The 22,592-nt window shown below is 40.9% G+C and overlaps 3 protein-coding genes across 3 annotated transcripts; 1 reads left to right on the forward strand and 2 right to left on the reverse strand.

Annotated features, from left to right (window-relative positions):
• Nucleotides 1-14,449: 14,449 nt before the first annotated feature.
• Nucleotides 14,450-15,926, reverse strand: LOC145586295 (CBS domain-containing protein CBSX3, mitochondrial-like). The gene is made up of 5 exons (XM_081643079.1): nt 15,666-15,926; nt 15,493-15,574; nt 15,305-15,378; nt 15,099-15,159; nt 14,450-14,991 (listed from the first exon to the last, which is right to left on the reverse strand). Exons 1-5 carry the CDS (start codon nt 15,924-15,926, stop codon nt 14,849-14,851), a joined length of 621 nt encoding a protein of 206 aa, XP_081499205.1. The 3' UTR covers nt 14,450-14,848.
• A 594-nt stretch (nt 15,927-16,520) lies between these two features.
• Nucleotides 16,521-18,407, forward strand: LOC145586293 (uncharacterized). Its single transcript, XM_081643077.1, has one exon. It carries the CDS (start codon nt 16,529-16,531, stop codon nt 18,263-18,265), a length of 1,737 nt encoding a protein of 578 aa, XP_081499203.1. The 5' UTR covers nt 16,521-16,528; the 3' UTR covers nt 18,266-18,407.
• A 72-nt stretch (nt 18,408-18,479) lies between these two features.
• Nucleotides 18,480-20,206, reverse strand: LOC145586294 (protein BRASSINAZOLE-RESISTANT 1-like). Its single transcript, XM_081643078.1, has 2 exons — nt 19,804-20,206; nt 18,480-19,674 (listed from the first exon to the last, which is right to left on the reverse strand). Exons 1-2 carry the CDS (start codon nt 20,065-20,067, stop codon nt 18,985-18,987), a joined length of 954 nt encoding a protein of 317 aa, XP_081499204.1. The 5' UTR covers nt 20,068-20,206; the 3' UTR covers nt 18,480-18,984.
• Nucleotides 20,207-22,592: the final 2,386 nt, after the last annotated feature.

Genomic DNA, 22,592 nt, shown 5'->3' on the forward strand with positions numbered 1-22,592 from the left:
ACTTAGTAGAAATAACACGGTCAGACAGCTATGAGTTGGCTGTTTTAACCACTCAATCTTTGCCGCCTACATGGGTATGTAGAACAAGCAAGGTGGCTGTTCTCTGCGACGATTGCACCCGGAGGGGTGTCGCCGGACGCCTATATCCATATTGGGATAGACGAATTTGTGAAAATGGACAACCATCTGGCCCTTGGCCTCAGGTCTTGTTGTAGACCGGCTGATAGCCACTAAACGGTTTTGTGCTTAGCTTAAGAATCCGGCTGTTAGCCTCTTGTCTTTATGGACTTTTGATTTCATATACTAAGTATCAAACTTAGTTATCTGGCCATTGGCCTCAAGTTATTCATATATTAAATTTGCTACTGAACCTTTCATCATTAGTATGGGTAAACCTAGACGGATAAAAAGACAATAAATGAAACAAAAGCATCTCTCATTAATACTTCTTGTTACAAAAAATTTTACAATACTCAGAAGTAGTACTTTTTTAAGTTGTCTACATTCCAAGTTCTATGCAGGCGGTATGTGCCATCCCTAACTTCTTCATAGATCCGGTAGGGGCCTTCCCAATTAGGAGTTAGCTTTCCAAGCTCATTGGCCCTACCGGTTGCCTCCACATTCCGTAACACAAAATCGTCCACTTTCAAAGGACGTTTGTGCACTCTTTTGTTGTAGGCTCGCATCATTCTCAGACGGTATCCTGTCACAGGGCAGCATTGCCCCTGCGTTCCGGGAGGGAGTCCAATGCCAGCCGCATGGCCTCCTAATTTGCCTCTTCATCATAAAGCATCACTCTGAGCGTAGGCTCATTGTGTTCAATGGGTAAAACGGCTTCAGCCCCGTATACCATGAGAAACGGGGTTTCTCCGGTTGATCCCTTGGCAGTTGTCCAGATGGCCCAAAGAACATGAATTAACTCTTCAGCCCAAAGACCACCGGCTCTTTCAATTTTCTTTTTTATGTCGTCTGAGATGAGTTTGTTGAATGCCTCAACCTGACCATTTGCTTGAGGACGGCCGACTGAGGCAAAGTAACTTGAGATACCCTGATCTCCTAACCAAATCTTGAGCTGAGGCGTCTCAAACTGAGGGCCGTTGTCAAATACCATAGACATAGGTACCCCAAACCGGGTGATAATATTCTTCCATATGAAAGAGATGACATCCTTTGTCTTGATATTCTTGACTGCCTCTGCCTCCACCCATTTGGTGAAGTAATCCACAGCCACCAAGATATAGCGCTTCCCGCCTGGAGCAGGCGTATAAGGACCCAATATGTCCATGCCCCACTTAGCAAACGGGACTGGGCTGTGGATTGTCGTCAGATTAGTAGCTGGGCGATGTATTAGCTTGCCAAACCTCTGGCATTTATCACATTTCTTCACAAATTCCTTGGCGTCTGCCTCAAGAGTAGGCCAAAAATAATGCCGCCTGGCTCTGACGGCTAGGGACTTGCCGCCTATATGGGAGGCGCAAAATCCCGCATGCAGCTCTTCGAGTACCTCTTTCCCCTTTTCTGGGGTAACACATTTCAACAAGGGCTTGAGAAATCCAGCCTTGAAGAGTTCTCCGTTCCTCAACTCGAAGTTTGCTGCTCTCTTTTTCATGACGGCTGCTTCCTGAGGTGAATCAGGGAGCGTGTCGTCTGCAAGATACGCCCGGATGCCATCCATCCAAGTAGAACTTCGATCCAGAATTCCAATGGGCTCTTCATAAATACTTCTTTTTTCAAGAACTTCCCAAAAGACTGACCGAGGCGTATCATGGCAGGCGGATGATGCCAATTTTGACAGTGCATCCGCCGGGTGGTTATCTGACCGGGGCACTTGATTCAATCTGAATTCCTCAAGGGTCCCGGCCTCCTCTTTGACAGCCTGAAGATATTTGATCATTGCCGGATGGGTCGCTTCATAAGTGCCCTCATACTGGCTAACAACCAACTGAGAATCAGAATGGGCGTCAATCTTTGTTGCCCCTGCTGCCTTACACATGCGGATTCCGGCTAGCAGGGCTTTATACTCCGCCTCGTTATTCGAGGTCTGAAACTTGAACCGTAGTGCATACTCATATCTATCTCCTTCTAGAGATTCACAAACAATACTTGCACCACAGCCGTTCTTTGTAGAGCTCCCATCTACATACACCTTCCAAACCTGATCAACATTATACGAGAGGACCGGACGGGTCATTTCAACAATGAAGTCGGCAAACGCCTGACCTTTCACTGCTTTCCTTGGTTCGTAAGAGATTTCAAGACTTTGCATTTCAATAGCCCATTTCAACATTCTGCCGGATGACTCCAGAGTGGACATTGTCCGCTTGAGGGGCTGGTCGGTGTAGATTACCACTGGATGTGCCAGAAAGTATGGCTTCAATTATTTGAAGGCCATATATAGAGCAAGACCAAGTTTTTCCACCATGGGGTACCGGAGTTCAGCATTTTTTAACACATGGCTTATGAAATATACCGGGAGTTGCGTACTGTCTCGTTCGGCAAGGAGAACGGCACTGAGAGCATGGTCTGAGACGGCTAGGTACATGTACAACTTCTCTCTTGGCAAAGGACTAACAAGCCTTGGCAAAGAGTGAAAGTGCTCTTTCAATTTTTGGAATGCCGCCTCAGCATCATCCCCCCATTCAAATCTAGTCTTCTTCCTGATTTCTTGGAAGAAATAAAGGCATTTGTCACCTGACCGGCTGAGGAACCTCCCCAAGGCGGTCAGGCAACCGGTGAGTCTCTGAACTTCCTTGACAGTGCGGGGTGACTTCATGTCAATTACCGCCTGTATCTTCTCAGGGTTAGCCTCTATCCCCCTTTGATCAATCAGGAATCCGAGAAACTTCCCAGACTCAACACCAAATACGCATTTCTTAGGATTTAACATAACCTTATGCCGCCTGAGTGTGGTGAAAGTTTCTCGGAGATCAACAAGGTGATCCGCCTGCTGCTTGGATTTGACTATCATGTCATCAATGCACGCCTCTACATTCCTCCCAATTTGATTAATGAAGACTGTATTAATCATCCGTTGGAACGTAGCCGGCGCATTCTTCAAGCCAAACGGCATCACAGTATAACAGAATAACCCCTGATCAGTGACGAAGGTCGTCTTTTCTTGATCTTTTTTCCACAGAGGTATCTTATGGAAGCCGGAATAGGCATCCATAAAACTCATCAAGGCATGGCCGGCTGTTGAATCAACCAGGCTGTCGATTTTAGGAAGTGGATAACTATCCTTTGGGCATGCCTTGTTGAGATCTGTGTAATCTACACACATCCGCCAAGTACCATTCGGCTTCTTTACAAGCACAACGTTTGCCACCCAGTCGGGGAAATTACAATGCCGAATGAACCGGGCATCTAACAGCTTTTTTACTTCGGCAGATGCCGCCTGACTTCTTTCCTCACCGTGGTTTCTCTTCTTTTGCCGGATGGGCTTCATTTTTGGATCCACGGCGAGCTTGTGGACAGCGAGATCCGGGCTGATGCCTGGCATCTCTTCCACTTCAAAGGCAAACACATCTTTGAATTCTTTCAGCATAAGGTGCAAGTCTGCACCCAGAACAGCATTAGCAACCGTCCCAACCTTAATAGTTCGCTCTGGACGGCTGTCGTCCAGAACAAGATCAATGCTATCACCAGCCGGTTGGGGACGGAGCTCCTCTGACCGTTCACCGGTCAGTGATTGCTATTTCTTTTCTTTCTTCACCACCACCAGCTCTGCAGCTTTTCTCTTTTTTCCGGCTGCTGGTGGAGGTGAAGGAGCATCCTTGACGTTGTCAAGGTCTATTGGTTCCTTCCCTTGGCCGTCTGCGGCCACATTATCTTTGACGGCTGAGAGGTAACACTCCCTGGCCGTCTTCTGATCCCCGTTTAGGGAACCAACAGAACCATCATCCCTCTCATACTTGATGAGCATGAGAGCAGGGATGATTACAGCCTTGGCTTCGTTGAGGGTTGGCCTCCCAAGAATCATGTTGTAGGCAGTCAACTCCTCAACGGCCAAGAATCTGACGACAATATATCGTCCCTGGCCCTTCTCACCCAGCCGGATGGGTAGGTCAATTCTTCCGGCTGGATAGACCATCCCACCCCCAAAACCAACTAAAGGGTGGGTGACCGGATGCATGCTGCTGGAGTTGTATTTCAGCTTCTGCAAGCACCGGAGGCTGATGATGTCTGACGAGTTGCCGGTGTCAATAAGGATGCGCCCAACTAACTGGTTGGCGACCTTGCATTCAATAACAACCAGTCGTCATGCGGGCGGCGGACGCTGCCCCTGTCCTTCTCAGTATTGAGGATATCCGGAAAAGTGGAGCTGGCAGACGCCTGCTCCTCATCATCCTTATCCATCTTTCGAAGATGGCTTTTGGTGCCCCGGATGGTAGGGCCACCACAAGAAAATCCGCCTGCTATGGTGAAGACCGGATCCCTGTCGGTTTCCGAACTACTAGCAGGTTGGGGGGTAGCCTTAGAGGACTAACCCTTGTTCTTCTTCTTTGTCCCGGCTGGGGACTTAGAAATATAGGACTTCAGATGCCCTTTGTCAGCCAGACGGTCCAACGTCCGCTGTAAACTGAAGCAATCGTTGGTGTCATGGCCAACCTCCTCATGGAATTGGCAATATTTGTTTTTGTTCCGAAACTGGACGGAACTCTTCATTGGATTCGGCTTCTCAATGGACAGACGGTCCTTTACCTCCATGAGGATGGAGTTACAATCTTTGTTAAACTCGTACCGGGGAACGTACGGTTTAAACTCTTTCTTCTTCTTCTGGGACGGCTGCTCAGAATCACTGACCGCCCAGACTTCTTTTCTTTTCTTGCTCTCTTCTTTTTTCTTCGCCGACTGAGCAGACCGACTCTCTTTTTTCTTGTCAGACTTCTTGGAGTCTGACTGGCTACCAGGCGTACAGAGGTCGGTTGCTTGTATATAGCTTTCCGCCTCCCTCAGGGCCGCCTGTAGCGTAAATGCCCCTTTTCTGACAAGGTCGAACTTAAAAGTCGACCCGTCTCTCAGACCCTTGAAAAAGTCTGTGAATGCTACCTCGTCAGACAGCCCCTGGATCTGAATTCTGACCAGGTTGAACCGTCTGACATATGAGCGTAGCCCTTCTCTCTCTCCCTACTTAATGGTGCTCAAGTCTAAACTTGTTATCTTAGCAGGGATGTTCATTGAGAAGTTGGTGGCAAACAAGAAGGCTAGCTTCTTGAAGCAGTCAACAGATCCGGCTGGCAAGTTACCAAACCATTGTTGGGCAATGCCCTTTAATGTAGCCGGAAAGCAACGGCACCAGGTGGCATCGTCCCAACCTTGTAAACACATTAGGTTGGTGTATGCCATCAGGTGATCTTCAGGGTTGGTGGTGCCGTCATAAGCACCCACCAAAATGTTTTTAAACTTGGCCGGCTGAGCCGTCTCGGTTATATTGGCTGCAAAGGCAGACAGCTGTTCGCCTAGCCTCATCAGCCGGAGCTGCCAGTCCAGTGGCTGGACATTAGTATATGCCGCCTGACCTCTGAATGGAGGTGGCTGCATGAATTGGAGGCCATATTGCCCATACTACGCCTGGGGTGCGTATGACATAGACCCTATCATCAGCTGAGGTTCGGTGTTGACGGATTTACCGCCTGTCCGACTCTCATGCAAGGACATAGAGTTCCTTGCAGAAGCTTCCTTGAAGCTGTCTGGAAAGCTTGAGGTAGAAGCTGACTCAGACTGCTGCTGCCTCCTTCGATTGATGACTTCTCTAGCATCGAAGGTGGACGTCTTTCTAGCCTCCGGCTGGGGTCGTCGGGGCATCAGAATCTTAGACCAGTCAAGTGTTGCGGCTGCCTTCTCCTTTGGATGGGGAGTTGGCTGCCTGTCCTTGACCGGCTTCTTCTTCTTCTCATCATTGGGAGTCTTTTTAGCCGGCTGACTCTTGGAAGAGCCTGCCTTGTTGTTGATCATCTTCTTGATTTCACCCTTGAAGGAGTTCATGGATTTCATGAGCTCGTTCCGGGTGACTGGAGCTTCTCCTTTGGTCTTCCGGGTTTCCCCGTCTGACCTCCTAGTGGGCCGGCTGCTTGGGCCCGCCTGATCCAGATTTCGTTCCAGCTGGTCTCTGGAATGGATGGATTTAGAGATGAGAGAACCATCTTTAGTCATATAGGTCTCCACATCATTGTCTTCTTCTTCTTCCTCCTCCTCTGTGAATACCTCTAGCTGAGGCTGAGGTGGAGGCTAAGGGATTTCAAACCCTACCGGCTGAGTAACCGGTTGCAGGTCTTCCGGGTTACCCGTCTGAGTACCCGGACGTAGAGAGGTAGAATTGAGAATTGGTACAGAATTTTGAACCATCTTGAGGTACTCTCCCCACAGACGGCGCCAAATGTTTTGGGGGTTTTTGTCCCTTGGGAGAGTTACAACTCGAAGACTGGTCCTGCTGACTCTGTACCTGCAAAAACAACGGAGACACCGGTTGGGTGGTGCTCCGCCTCCAACGCTCAAGTTAGTAACTTGAAGGAGAATAAAAAGTGCGGAAATTTAGGTGGGGATCTGCTTGGATTCCAAGCTCAGGTGTTCTCTGATGAGAGAGAAAGTAGGATGTAATAAATGATAGTAAATTTCTGAATGTCCCCCATTTTGGGGGAATATCTCCCTATTTATAGGGTCCTTGGGAAAAGTGCCCCTTCCTAGGTTATTTTAACCTAGGACTGATGGGCTGCGCCGCTAAATAGCGGATTTTTGGGGAATTAGGCCCTTGAAGGCCGCAACTCTAAGGGAGTATCTGGAGAGGCCACGTGTCAGCTGGGGATTGGTCAAGGGTGACCTGCCAGCCTCTGACACGTGGCACCTCCTCATTGGTCCACTTGTCATGGGTGAAAATACCCCAAACAAGAATGCTTGATTATAAACAAACATTTCTAAGACAAACTCACAAAGTTCAAATCAAAGGTATGATTTGTGTTCCGAACATCTTTAGCAATGTCACATTAATAAGAACGTACTCAAGGCTATATAGGCTCTTGACAGTTGATCGATTTAGAATCGTTCTAAGACAAGCAAGTCTTACTTGTTAAAAACCGACAAAGTAAAGAGCTATTGTTCTTGGCATAGACAATTGACTCCAAACGCTAAAGAAGATTCAATTACTTCAACATTTCACGAAGAATTTGAAATATTGTGGGTATATTCATCAAATGTGAACAAACTTAACCTTGAATAGCTCAAGAGTTCAATGAAGTACAGATTGACTGGGCAAGACATCAAAACGTCTAGATTAGATCGAGCGATGTTTGCTTGAGCCAAGCATGACCATCACAAAGTTATGAATTGAAATTTTCATAAATAACTCCACAAAGAACATAGTGTGTCTTCACGGAGACCTCGATGCCATTTAAAAATGACTCGAACGATGATGGATCACATCCCTTCCTATAAAACTCTTAAAGATTTGCACAAATGACTAATGTTACACTAAACAAATGTCAGAGCTAAGAAAGGACACCATATTCAGCTATGCATAGAAATAACTTCTAAACGTATTTTCAAGTATATGTCTAAAACTCTTAGCTTCAATGGGAGTTCACTGGCTTAGAGGGAGCTAAGTGGCTCAGTGGGAGCTTAATGGCTCATTAAAGGCTAAGATAGCTCAAATGGGAGCTAACTGTTTGTTTCACAACGAACTTTTACACAAAGACAATATACATGTCTCTTTGTAAGCATTCAAGTGACACTACACGCATTACCTCCACACCCTAATTGAGAACATAATGTTTGTTGCTCTAAGTGGTGTCTTTCTGGAAAGTAAGTGAGACTACGGACATTACCTCCACAACCTAATTGAAAACATAATGTTTGTTGCTCTAAGTGGTGTCTTTCTGGAAAGTAACACATTTCTAAAACGACAAGTGGGAGGAAAATGAACTCGATGACTATCGAGCTTAGCAGCAAACTAGAACTGAGAATCTCGGAAGACTCAAAAGGGCTTCATGAGAATGATTGATCAAGAATACTCAAAAGGACTTTACAAGTGCCTTAAAAGAGAATTCATTACTCATAAAACTTCTGAAAAGTTGGAGTAAGATCAACATAATGAAAGGGCTTTGAAAACGCCTTGAAACTCAGTGTTTGATGCAATTATCCCGTATAGGTATAGAATTCACCAAAGTTTTGGATTGAATCCTATAAATTTTCTATTAAGTTAGAAATAAACCTAAGACTTACAAGCATACTATTTACTATTAGATAGTAAGGGAATATTTCCTTGTAAGATAGCTACGACAAATCCAAATTCTGAATAATGGTTAGAGGCCATAAAATCCGAAATAGACTTCATGTTTGAAAATCATGTTTAAAACTTAAATAATTTGCATGAAGGGTAAAAGACCCACCGATCGCAAATACGTTTTCAAGGAGAAAACTAACAAATGTGGAAATGTATATGTATACATAGCTAGATTGGTTGAAAAGGATACAATTAAATTCACGGAATTGATTTTAATAAAAACCTATTCACTAATAAGAATGCTCAAGTCTTTTCGTGATTATTCTAGCAAAATTGCACATATGAAATATGGAAAAATAGATACCAAAACCGCCTTCCTAAAATAGGATTTTGGAAGTGACTATGAAATAGTCTAAGGGTTTTGAAAATAAAAATAATGCTAGATTTGAAAAGCAAGCTCAAGAAATCCATTATGGGATTGAAGGTAGCATTGCATAAAGGAATTGGAACGTGTTTTCTCATAGAGTTAATTAAAAGAATTGACTTATGGAGAAACATAGAAATTCTTGTGGATAAAAAGTTTAGTGGGAGCAAGAGTCAATCTTGTAAGGTCCAACAAGAAGTTTACGAACTCTGTTGTAAATTAGCTATAAAATGCTAATTGCTTAGATTTGAAAGTATTTTCGACAATGGACCAAGCAAAAGACGATACTTAGTACATATTGGGAATTAAGATCTATTGTATAGACTTAATAAAATGTTTGAATGAGTAACGGAATTTACCGTGTTAAACATGAATTAAAGGACTTAAAAAAGGCTTTCGACCTGTATGTATAAAACTAAGTAACTGTTTGAACTAAGTATAAGCTAGGCTAAATACTAAGTCAAACAAGAAAGACTCTAGTAGAGACTTTCAACCGTGTCACATAGCAAACAGTTTAGCAAGACTCGGTGAAACTGGATGAGCTAAAAGGTCACATGAATGGAATAAAATTGAGAATAATTCTGCAATGAAACCATCGTGTATGCTATGGAGTCGTCACACAATTTACATGTTTAGAGCATGAGAAGAATAAAGAACCAATCAAAACAAATCTAAGTCATGGACCATTAGATTATGATCAAGAACATCCAAAGTACTTGGATAAGTAAAAGGGATGGGTTCTTGATGCATGAAAACAAATGTAATTTGAGAATTGATGTTGCAAGCACAAACCTTAACAAGGATCAAATCCTTAACAAGAAAGCCATTTATAAGCACGAACTAACAATGAGTCTTGGCTTAAGAATGGTGTGCATCCATGTGTAATGTGCGGGAATTTAAGGTAAATTTCCATGATCACAAGTGATTAGGGTATCCCAAATCAGTGTGAGGCGTTTGGTGTGAAACCCAAGCAAAGCATCATCAGGAATTCTACTAAAATATATGTTGAGAATATGGTTGCCTTAAAGGCAATAATAAGGAAGTTGTTAAATGGAAAGTTTGTTGTTGAACATTGATGATTGTAGGTTGTCAAGTTGAAGATCTCAATCATGAAGATGAGTGGGTGCCATCACTTGGACAATAAATCCTAAATCACATATAATCCATGACACTCTCAAATCTTATCATCTTATTATGAAAGTGATCGATAATGAAGATGCTAGGATTTGCAAAGTAATTATAGCTAAACATATGCAATAAGTGAACGACAACATTCACAATTGCACGAAAGAAATCAAGCATATTAAATATGGGTGTGATTTCTATAAATGTTTTATAAATATTATTACTCTTAAAACATTTGGAAAAACCATTTATCATAAGATGAACCATTCAGGTTTTAGAGTAATTTAATTTCATGCAATTTTATCACTCCGTTTCTATTTAATTGTGGTTTAGAATTAAATTATGAGTCCATTCGATTTTGAGAATATTGAAAATAGGGTACCAAGACCAATCTTGGATAAAGAAACACCTATTAAGTGAACATTGAATATTTTAATCGAAAAGTATCCCTAATCAAGGCCATTTATATGATGGACGATTACTGACCACTTGAGATTAGTGTGTAGTTTGATTTATAGCACCGTTTCTTGTGCTACAAGGATATGATTGTCATAAATCATTTGCACATGTATTGGTTTAGAACCATACTGGATCGACCTATGAGAATACTTTAAGAGATTTAAAAATCGTCATAAGTATACTTCTCATTATGACTATCGGAACCTCTTTCCTTGACCATGAGTATTGTGAGTTCTCTTGTTTGAGTACTAGTCCGTTTTGATGTTAGTCAAACGTCTGCCGTACATGGAGATTATAACGGCAACACTCAGGCGGCTAGGTCCTCTTAGTAAGAGAAGCTTACATTACAAGAATGGGAATGTCCCCCTACTAATAATAGGGAACATGTCTTTGTTGTTTACAAGGCCTCTCGAAGAGTGAGACTGTGAAAATGCATGGCCATGCTCGGATGGATTTTAGAAATTATATGTTCATTGACAGTCAAACTCGGATTTTGAGAAACACTTCTGGACGTAATAAGGATGAAAAATTATCTTACCTTATAGTTCATGAAGAGACATTAAGTGACATAGGAAAAAGGCTATACACTAAAAGCGCACTTGTCCGGAAGGACAAGTGGGAGATTGAAAGGAATGGTGTCCTTCGAACAAGTGTATTATTCCGATAGAGGGTTCGGAGCTATTGAAAAGCTATTTATTCAGTAAGTTCAAGTGATCGGAATGCCTACGTGGAGCCCGCTTCTAATCAGTAATATTAATGCATAATTTATATTACAGCTTAATCTTAACTGAACCCTTCGGGTCACACCCAAGAAACTAACGATCCGACACGACGAATTAATTCAGAAGGAATTAAGAGTCGCTCGAGTAATTAATATTTAGACGTCGAAAATCGAGCTTGGAACGTCGAGACCAAGCGTTGCATGTTGAGTTAAATTCTAGGAATTAACGAGACGTAACAAATAAGTCAAACAACAAATAAAGTCAAAATGCGTAGTACTAGACTCGTATCGGCCTAACCGTATGAGAGTTAAGCTAGCGCATGCCATCACAAGCACTAGCCGCAAGCCCAGCAAGCCGCAAGCATGGGCGAGCTGGGCACGTTGGCTGAGTGCGGTGCGTGATGGCTGGCCGAAGCCAAGCAGCCTAAAGCAGCCTTGCGGGCTTGCGGTGCATGCTAGCTGGTCGAAGCCAAGCAACGCACAGCAGCCTTGCGGGCTTGCGGTGCGTGCTGGCTGGCCGAGGCCCAGTAGCGCACAGCCCTCGTAGCTTGCGTGTGGGTGCAAGGCCTAACCAAGTCAAAAGGGGCCTTGACCGGTTATTTCCTTGGTGAACAAGGAGGTTAACCGATCATGCCCTCTTATGATTGGTGGGTTTGGTAGCTTGGGGATCAAGGAGACCATGTGGTCCTCCTTGTGGTCCTCACCAAACCACTCCCATGTGTGGGCCAAGTGTTGTTTGATTATTATGTTGCTATTTAATTTAATTTAGAATTAAATTAATTGCTTATTTTTCTCACACTATCATTTCTCCCACATGGAAAGATGATGGGAATTTTGGAGAGCCCTTGCCTATAAATACCAACCTTAGGAGTTGGGATTATTCACTTGAGTAAGAGCTCAATTAGACATCTCTACTTGAGAGAAAACCTATAAGCTCATTAATTACTCGGGTAGTCTTTTGGTCGGACTTGGCAAACCTCCAAGTAGTAGAGCGGTCGGGTCGAGTTGTGGGTAGATTTCGTTGGAGGTCCTTGCCATTTGTGAGGCTCGGCTTTTCTCAAGTAAGAGCTCCATCAGGTTGAGCGAAGCACGCTATAAGGGTAATTTAGTCTTTAATCTATTCTTGTTATTTATGCATTTTGTTATATTAATTGCGAGTTGTTCTTGGGCTCGGGTTTTATTTCCGCGACGAGTCGGACTCATCAAAACCCAACATTGACTATGTAAACCGGTTCATAAGCTTGACTCCCATCTCCCTCTACCGACTTGTGACTTAACCACAAAGGTCAAAAGGTCTTTGAAGGGTTATAATGTATGGGCAAAGAGGGTAAAGGTAGGCTAAAATTTAATATTTGGTGGTATACCTAATTTGTGAAGCAAAGGGTGATCAATCTTCAACACTATAATCAATTTATCACCAAAGAAAAACACCAATACCCCCAAGCTTATTCAAAACAAAATCATAAACATATATACAAAAAGCATAGACGCACTTCCCCCAAGATAAAATAGAGCATTGTCCTCAATGCTCTAAACTAGGGAAATAAAAGCTACATCAATATTTTTGTGCTTTTTTTTATTATTTTTTTTTAATTTTTTTTTACCTTTTTCAAAGCATTTTCTTTTTCTTTGTTTTTTTTTTCAATTTATTGCTTTGTCCTCGCCTCTTTGAACTATGGACGGCTTTTTCAACTTAAATATGCCTGTATTCACACACTATATACAACACATGCTTGCTTAACAAAAGAACCAAGAACCACACTTATACTCCCCATAAGCTCCAACAAACTATGGACCACATATTTCACAAAAACTAAAGATGGAAACCAAAACGAAACAAATGGCCAGAGAGCTAGAGATATGGCTAGAAAAGAAGGTAAAAGGCTCAAATGGTTAGCAATGAGGCAAATGTAAACCCAAAACCAAAAATATAAAATCGAAACCTAGGAAAGAAAAAATAACCACCCCGAAAAGGTGCCTTTGACCTTCCCAAATAGTTCGGTCGCGATCTCGAAAGATAAAAGTCAAGTTCTAGATAAATTCCCAAATAACTCTTACCCGGATTTTCTTAGGGTCTTATGCTTACTTTCCTCAAGTTTTCTATCTTTAGCTTGGTGGAGAGCTTTCGTCTCTAGAATAAGATTAGATTAGGAGTAGTTTTAGAGAAAGAAAGTGAGAGATCTTCAGTGGTGGAATTGGAGCTTGAAGAACCAACTTGTGACAATTATTTTTGGAGATCTCCTTATTAAATCAATGAAAACTTCTCACTCTATTACAATTTTTAATGCTTTCTTTATTGCTTTTGATTTGTTAATCTCTTAGGTTTAATTAGTTGTTTCATGCTTTTACTAGTTGATTAATGCTTTCTTAGCCATGCCTAGTGACTTAGTGAGTAGTATTCTTGTTAGGGAGCTTGGTGATGATAAATTTGTGATTCAAACATGGTTAGGAGTTAGTATTTAGGATTTATTGTGATTAAATGCTTTGTTGTGGTTGAATGAAGCTAGGGATCGACGATAGCTAGTAAACCTAGGGGATCTCATTGATCGATTTGTGCTTGATTGTGCCTCTTTGTATATGAGTTTGTAACGATAGTGTGAGTTTGTATGTTTGGAGTAATCAACCAATACTGATAGGCTAGGGGGTTGTAATTTTGAATCGATGAGCATGTTAGCTTAGTTCACTATGTCTTCCATAATCCTAATTCTTGATTATTGTTTGATTTACATGATTAATTTGATCCATTCTCCCTAGTTCGTTTAGTTATTGTTTTTTAAAGTATTCTCCTTTGACGTTAGTTTTCATGCTCTATTGATTATATCTATTTTAATTGTTGATTGTGTTTGATATAGTGTTTATGTCGTCCTTGTAATTCGGTCCCTTAGCTTACCCCTATACTCGAATTAGCTTAGGGTGGTTGAGTGTTATAAATATTGTTTAATCGTTACTTGTGTTTTTTAATGAAGTAAAATATCCATCATCGCACTTTAACTTCGATATACAATAATAATGGTAATACCAATTTATCTAAAAGTCTATGCAACATTATAATTTATTTAAGGGATTTTTTTTTTTTTTTTTTTTTTTTTTTTTTTTTTTTTTTTGAAACAAGGGATATTAATTATATCATAAAATTGGATACGTTGTAAATAAATAAAACTGATAAAGTAGATTATCAACAAATCATCAAAAGAAGTATACAACATAAAGGGAGGGGACAAATATTAAAAAGGGAAAGGAAAAGATAAAGGCAAAAGCAATTTGCACTCCTACATTATTGTCTTACTACTCTTGAATAAACTATTATTATTAATAAAGCACACATAAAAAATTAAAAGTTAATGAAATAATTTTCAAATAAAGTAGGATAATGTATAAATAGAATATTTTCAAAGTGCAAACAGAATTTTCCACAAAATTAAGACTTAGATTTTTAGGCCCTCAATAACCCCACAAGGTTAATACATGTATCATTATTGACAATAATGTTAGACAGCTAAATATTATTTGCATGTTGTCAAATTAAAAATATAAATTAATAAATAAATTATTTGCTGTCACAATAGATCATGTTCTGTGTATCAACACGGTCTGTTGGTGCAAGTGTTATTTATAACAAGCCAACTTCTAGGGGCCATGAACCTTAGACAAATGATCAATTATCCGATTAAAAATGCAAAAAAACAGATTTTATTACAGATTTACAGCATATAACATTATTTTGCAAACATATTATTACATACATCAGGGTATAGCAAGCAATCGATTAACTGAAAAAATTGCAATTAGAAGCTTTCGGACAACAATTGAGTCATTATCCAACTCAAATATATCCTTAGCTCAAAGCTGCAACTGATGGCATCAGGAGCCTTTTAAATTCTGAAACATTTCCTTTGATTTGACCCTAGAAGTATTCTCCCTTGATGAATTCGTTGAGCCGCTTCACATCCCCGCCTTGTTGCTCTACTACTGCTCGAACGAGATCTGCCATTGATATCATACCAACTATCTTCCCATCTATGACTGGGACATGTCGTATGTGGTTCTCTAAACAAAAAATAAATTTTATTTGAATCAATTTAACGGTCTCAACTTGTAAATAATATATTGGAAACATTCTCAGAACCTTTCTACAGTACCCAAGACCAACTGACCTGTCATTAGCTGCATTGCATGTAGAATGTTTGCATCAGATGTGACTGTTATTAAATTGTCCTGTCAAAGTTAAAAATTAAGAATAAAAAACTTTGTACTACATAAAAGAGTGGGGAGCTCTAATGAAACAGGGTGAAAATTCATTACTGGAAATATAGTCCCAACAAATATGATGAAAGTTGCATAAGGAAATAAAATGTATTACCGTTCTGGTCATGATTTCTCCAACTCTTGTATACTTGGCAGGTCTTCCCTCTGCAGCAACTTTCCTGAGATAGTCTTCTCCCCACCCATGAGAAGCAGTGTTAATTTAATCATTCATATCGAGTACATTTTGAATAAACTTAGGTATTCGAAATAGTGATATAACATGTGGATTTAGTTATGAAGAACCTCTTTCTGTTATGATCCCTGAAATGAGCTCTTTATCTCCAGGCTTCAGAACCACCAAAGAGCCAATGTCATTCCGTGCCATCTACATTCAAAATTGTTGTAAGTTGCAGGATACTTTAAATGAAAGTCTGCATTTCATAAGAATCTATCGCATCATCACAAAGGATAAATACCTGTGTCACCGCATCTTGGACAGTTTCATCAGCACGGCACCAGAGCCAAGAGCCAGCTCTCTCCCCTCCCTTGGTCATCAGGACATCTGATACTGTTGTATTCTCCAGTCCTTTGTGATTCACTGGAGGAGTGGAAATGACACATCTGAGGCGGGCAAAAACCTTCTTCAGTTCAACTGGATTTCTTCCAAACGAGTGCTGTAGAATTGATAGCTTAGCTGTCTCTTGACAAGTCCTTACCATCCGATACCATGGTTGCATTTTTGTAAGATAATTATCACCAAAAACTTTGAAGAGATTACAGCAATATAGAGAATTAAATCTACTTCTGAAGGAAAAACTTAAGTACCTTGTGCAAATTACCGTATGGTATTTTCTTGGTTCTTTCCTTTAATGAGAAAATAATAAAGGATAGATTATTACAATTGACATCTTACTTGCTGAAAGAGAATGCCTCTCAGGATTAAGCATATCTGGACTCGCAAGCAAGAAATGAATCACCAAGAGAAGTTGATATGACGCACAGGAAACCAGATAGAATTAACTGAATGAAGATTTCCAAGACACTCAATAGCAAGCTTACTTGAAAAGATAAGGAGCAAGATCAAAGACAAGGGTGAAGAATCTTATTTGAAGCAGGTAAAGCATACTTTCTCCTATCTGCGGAAGCAAAGAAGCCAAGCATCAAAAAGGTGTTAAGTGATATGATTAACTCCAAAATGATTACCAAAGTATCATACTAAATCTATATATACAAAGCCCTGATTTTATTCTCATCATCACCCATATCATATGTAACTAAGCATACAATTCAGATTTCAATAGACTTTTCTTCTAGTTGGCAATTTAATCTCTGTTAATTCATGGCTGAGCAAAGGCAACCATTCCGCTTTAGGCTCCCGTGGTCAGCAGCACCTGCTGCTCCACGTCCCAGCCAAGTGACCCAAGCACCATCTCAGCCACCAGCACCGCGACAAGCACCTGCTGCTCCACGTCCCAGCCAAGTGACCCAAGCACCATCTCAGCCACCACCACCTCAGCAAGCACCTGCTGCTCCACGTCCCAGCCAAGAGACCCAAGCACCATCTCAGCCACCAGCACAGCGGCCCCCTTTCCGTCCAGCAGGAGTGGCGCCAGCACAGCCCAAACCACCAACAGCACCACCAACAAGAGAAGAACCCCTATCACCCTCACGATCATCTCAAGGCACATCCAAACCAGCAATACAGCCTCGGGAGACACGACCACCCCGAGGTCCACCAGCATCAACATCACAGACTATTCCTCCGACTCAGGTTACCTCTCGGCCTGCTTCCCCGACACAGGTAAGTTCCAAACTCCAACAAGCGACAAAGGCACTGCCACAGTCACCATCTCCATCACGAGGAGGTGACAGGCCAATTAGGACAAAAGCCACAACAGGGTCACCTCCAACATCTTCTGCAAAGCACTCATCCCCCACAAAGAAACCTCCAACAGTCGCAACTGACATTACTCAAAATCCAAAAGACCTCAGAAAGCGAGAAACTTCCCAAACGCCTTTAGAAGAGCCCAAGCCAGTGCTAGACACAGCAACTTCACCTAAAGAACCTAAAAACCAACCAGCTAATAAAGAGTCTACAGCTGAAGTTTCTAGCCCAAAACAAGAACCCAAACCACAATTAGTGAAAGAATATAATACATCCTACAAACAGCCTAAACAGATACTTAAGGGAAATCATGACGATCCTAAGAAAGAAGCAGTTACTGACAGAAAAGTTATAAGCCCGGAAGCACGGACTATAGAACATCCACTTGCAGATCAAGACGAGGAGGGACTGCATTCAGAGAAAGTAGTTTTTGACATAAAGGAGGTCTTCAAAAAAACTGAAAATAGAGGGCATGATACTGAAAATGAAACACGAGGTGATGAAAGAGTTGCAAGGTATCCTCATAAGCATGCAAATGCAGAAGGACATAAGCCTCCTTTTCAAAAAGAGATAAAGGAGAACTTGCCAAAGTTAGTGCACAAACAAGGTGCTCAGCAAGAAAAACACTTGCATCAGAAGCCATTAAGCATTATCACTCTAGCAGGGGAAAACATTGGAGCAACCATGCACCTTTGCTCTGAGACTATAAACAAAGAGAAGCCAATTCACATTCATAGGGGATACAAGCTCAATTCTGACAGAACAGCTGAAACCACTGAAGGTGAGGGAAGCTCCAGAAAGAGGAAATCTGGAGACACAAACCTCCAAGAGGATTTAGCAACAAAGTCATACGTCAACAACAATGCACAAGGAATAAACAACTCACTCGTCTTTAACAATTCTGTGACAGAAAGAAACCCTGGTGTCCACGTGGTTTTAACTCTTAACCAAATTGAACCCCAGCTGATACACACAAAACTAGGTAAAGAAAAGGGCAAGCTCAATACACACAAGGCTGAATTCATCAGCACCCCAGCTGAAAACCTGGCATATGCACCAACCATTAGAAGAAGATGTCTACAAAGTCTCTTAATGGAGTCAAGTAGCTCCGATCCTGAAAAGCCTCGTCGCCATGGTTGTCGAGTTGGACGCAATCAGAAAAGCAAAGATGGTACAATCAATATTCTGTAAAAAATGCTGTTAACTACATAATCAAAATAATAGGTGCTACTAGACAATAGCACTAATGAACTGGAGTACTGTATAATATCACATATGATTCAATATGAAATATGATCTCTTGAAAATAAAATTAGCATAAATTATCAGTGAATTCAATTGTGCAAAAACAGGCATAAAAAATGACTCCCTACTGAAGCATTGAAATTAAAAAGAAAGAGTTTGATTCTAATCAAATGCCATAACATAGATTTCTTATCTTGAAACATTGAGTCTACAATAACAAGTAATCCACTTCACGAATGCCTCATAAATACTCAACAAGAATCAACCTAGGCATGAGTCTACAAGTCGAGGTAATCCTCCTCGAAATCGAAAGAAAACTAAACCATCTTATCTACATGTAATGCTTGTGTTAAAACCCCAAGCAACTCAATATATTCTAGTTTCACAGTAAACAAATCAGGCAGAAAAAAAATAAATAAAAAAGAAAAAAAATATGGACCTAAGTATCCATGAAAATTAACACCCTTATGGGCATTAACTCTTCAACTAAAATAATTAACATCCATCATCTAAAGCAAACTTCTGGTAGCAAATTAAACTTAAGGGAATTTTGTAATGACAATCCAATCCGAATTCGCGCGACTTTCGTTTCATTTCAGACACTTCAAATACGGTGCTTAGAACATTGTTTGATTGTACTTTATCGAATTCGAGCGACTTTCGTTTCAGTTCCTAGAAGTACCACTTCCAAGAGTGAGTTCAAGATCATCCATTCCAACATCATGAATCCTCTCCCCCTCCCAAGGGGTAACCTGCATACTTTCGGGTTCGGGAGCTCTAGCTCTATCCTCCATTGCATCATTCAGTGACATTTTCTGAACCATTGGCCGAACCAAATTAAATGTGGGTGATGTTGGAATCGGAGGTCTTGAAAACCTCTGGAAGCTAATCCATTGACCCGAATCAATCGTTGAGCAGTCAGATTCATCACATTCCGGTATCGTTGGCGGGGTAAAGTTTCGCCGCCTATTAGGACTCGACGGAGCAGAAGCTGCAAACAAGGGGTAATTAAAAGACGCCATAGACTCCTTAGCAATCGCCTCGAAATTAAACACCGGCTGTTTCGGAGCAGTTTTCGACGTCGGCGATGACAACAACGGTGTCACAGGAGCACTATTCGATATCCGAAGAGGCGGCAGACTCGACGGAATCGAATTACAAAGGAACGAAAATGGGTGAGATTGTGCATTGATCTCATTTCTACTCGGACTTTGAGGAGCAGAGGATGAAGGACTGGGTTGATACGAATGAATTGGACTCTGAAATGCTGATGATAACGGACTCGGTATTTGCGATGAACAAGCACTAAAATTGTTAAAACTCGCCACTATCTCCGGCGGCGGCGGCTTCATCCCCTGAAACACACCCAACACAAATTGTCAAATTTCATCGAATTGAGATCAAATCCCATCTACATCATTTCGAGACCGGAAAAAAAGCAGATCTGATAAAAAGATGGTCTAAACAGTAAAATTATTAATTACCTTGCGATAAGTGGTGCCATCGGATTCGACAATCCAACCAGCTTCAGCACAAAGAGCTTTGAGAACTTCATTATTATCGCAATGTTTAGGAAGATTGTAATTACCTTGAGCTCTTAACCCAGAAAATATTTTAGCAGCAATAGCTCTTCTCCTTCTCTCTCTCCTCCGATTATTCTCTCGTTCTCTCCACGACGGTTTCCTCCTCGCCGCCGCCGCTGCTCCGCCCACTCCACCACCACCACCACCACCGCCCTCCGTCGCCATCTCTCTCACTTTCTCTCACTAATGTTAAGTTTTAAGTTAGAGAGAGAAAGTAGAGAGAGAAAGCAGCACCACGAGGTTTGCGCTGCTACTGCTTAAGCTTCGTCGGATGTGCAAGATTCTCTCTCTTCTTCTACTTTCTCTATCCTCTTATTTCTCTCAATGTCTGTTTCTCTCTATGTTTGCTTTATTTAGAGAGGGGGATTGGGTGTGGTAGGGTGCATGGTAGTGGAGATGGGAAAGAGTGGGGTTTGACCGTTGATTTGGAGATAAAGGGTTGTGAGAGGAGAGAGAAAGGGGTGTTAGTATGAAAGTGAAGGAGGTAGTAGAGTAGAGGAGAAGGTGCCACGTGGAGGTACAAATAATTGTCTGGTAATTGTCTTTAAGCGGGGGAAGAGTAGGGTCGTAGGTTGCTGCTGCTACTCTATTTTTTTATACGGAGGATACTGTTGACCTCGCGCATTCTCCCTACGAAGTATATTTTATTTTTATCCAACTATAATTATTATTTTTTTTTTTTTTGGTAAACAATTATTCCTTCATTCGGTAATAAAGAGTAATTGTAACAATTTTTTTTTTTTACATCTGTTTTATAGTACTCCATGTTTAAGGTAAAAATATCTTTAGTAATCCAGTGACACGTGTCCCCTCGATTAGTGCTGAAAGAGCCAATTAGGACATAACATGTGGTATCCCCTCGGTCAGTGCTGAAAGAGTCAATTAGGACATAACATGTGGTATCAGTCTGCATCAAGATAAATTGGCCTTCAAACCCAGTTCCCAAGGCGCCGTAAAAACGGCGCGGTCCTACTTAGGTTAAAAAAAACATAAGAGTCACACACTCCTTGTAGGGAATATTTCAACTCTCAATTTTGAGATTCACTGTAATCATGCATTTAAGCATGGTGGCGTCCAAAAGGAAGGAAGTTATAGATAAAAGAATCGCCAACATTGTTTAGAAACTTGAAATCGTTCACGAGTGTGAAGGTTACACCCCGTTCACGATCACGGAGATCGCTAACCCCATAGTGGTCCGAAACCATGAATGGATATTCGAGGATAATGGTACGAAGCTAACCTAAAAGAGATTGAACCTGCCCTAAATCGGCCTTTACTTAATTCTTATAATATTATTCATATGCGCTTTCCGATCAACATACATTCAATAAATTTATCCTAAGCATATCTAATCTACGATAGTTGATTATCAAATAATTCTGTTATTGGTGATCACTTGAATTAAAATTATATTAGCCTAATCAAATTATTAATTATCTTATTACACGTGATTTCAAGTACAAATTCCCTTTAAACCTGCTGAAAAGGCGTGATCAAGTAATAGCAATAATATCATCAAGCAATGTATAATTATTGACACAACAATCGTAGACACCTACTTTTGGCCTCCTGTCCCAACATGAAGTACGATGATGTTACAAAAACACGTTCTTTGTGCTAGATCAAAGTTGAAGTGTTTATAGACTACGAAATGCATTATGAAGTAAGTTAAAACCCATATTTGAGACCAAGCTATCTTAGAGCCTAGTATGATTACTAATTAGGCCTAAAACGTGCTCATACATATTTAATCTTAATTAATAACGGACCCAAATGCGTCAAATGCAATGATTGGATCCAATGGATCTTACATTGTTAAAAAATGATCCAATAAGATAAATAAACCATCAAATTTTTGTACAACGCCTATACAGCTGGATAGCCCTTTTAAAGACATTTCCAATGGTCTATTATAAGCCCGATTCCGAGTTAAAACGAAGAAGTTATGATCAAAATACTAAACCGAGCCCTAAAACCGACACCCTTGCACTCAAACGGCCATATCTTTTGATCTGTAACAGCTTTAAACCTAATTCTAACAGCATTTGAAAGTAGATGTTCAGAGCTTTCCAATGATATCTTACATGCCTTAATCTGAATTTGCAACCAAAAATTATGGAGGTTTTAAAAACGCGTTTTTATGTAAGACAAACCATACCGAGCGCAATTCTGTAAGTTGTGCAAGCCCGGCGGGCGCAAGTCATAGAGTTGCGCACGGCACTCAGCGTGACTTCGAGAGTTGCATGCGCCACCTGAAGCCGCAGATCTAAAACCCTAAACCTAGATTGCTATGCTATAAATAGGGGTCTTCATTAACCCTAAACACAACAAAAAAATCAGAATTCTAAACCCTAGCATTCTTAAAACCCTACTCTCTCAAGTCCTCATACTATCATACTACTTTTCTTCTCTCTTCCCAAATACTTTCCAACCCTAATTGAATCCATTAATTTCCTTGGAAGTACGAAGAAGAAAGAAGGTCCATGAACATCTAAAACGGAGATTTATCATAAAAGAAGAACAGTTAGTTTCTTGAGCACTTTTTCTTTTATTGTTTAAATAACATTAATTTATTAAACAGTGTTGTTTGACCACTTTAAACAAACTTTTAATTAATTTATTTCACATAGTATTCTTTTGTTAATCATAACAAGAATTGGAATAATTAATTGTTGTTTTATCACTTAAGC

This window comes from Chenopodium album, chromosome 16 (genome assembly GCF_948465745.1).
Source record: "Chenopodium album chromosome 16, dcCheAlbu1.1, whole genome shotgun sequence".
Lineage (NCBI taxonomy): Eukaryota > Viridiplantae > Streptophyta > Magnoliopsida > Caryophyllales > Amaranthaceae > Chenopodium > Chenopodium album.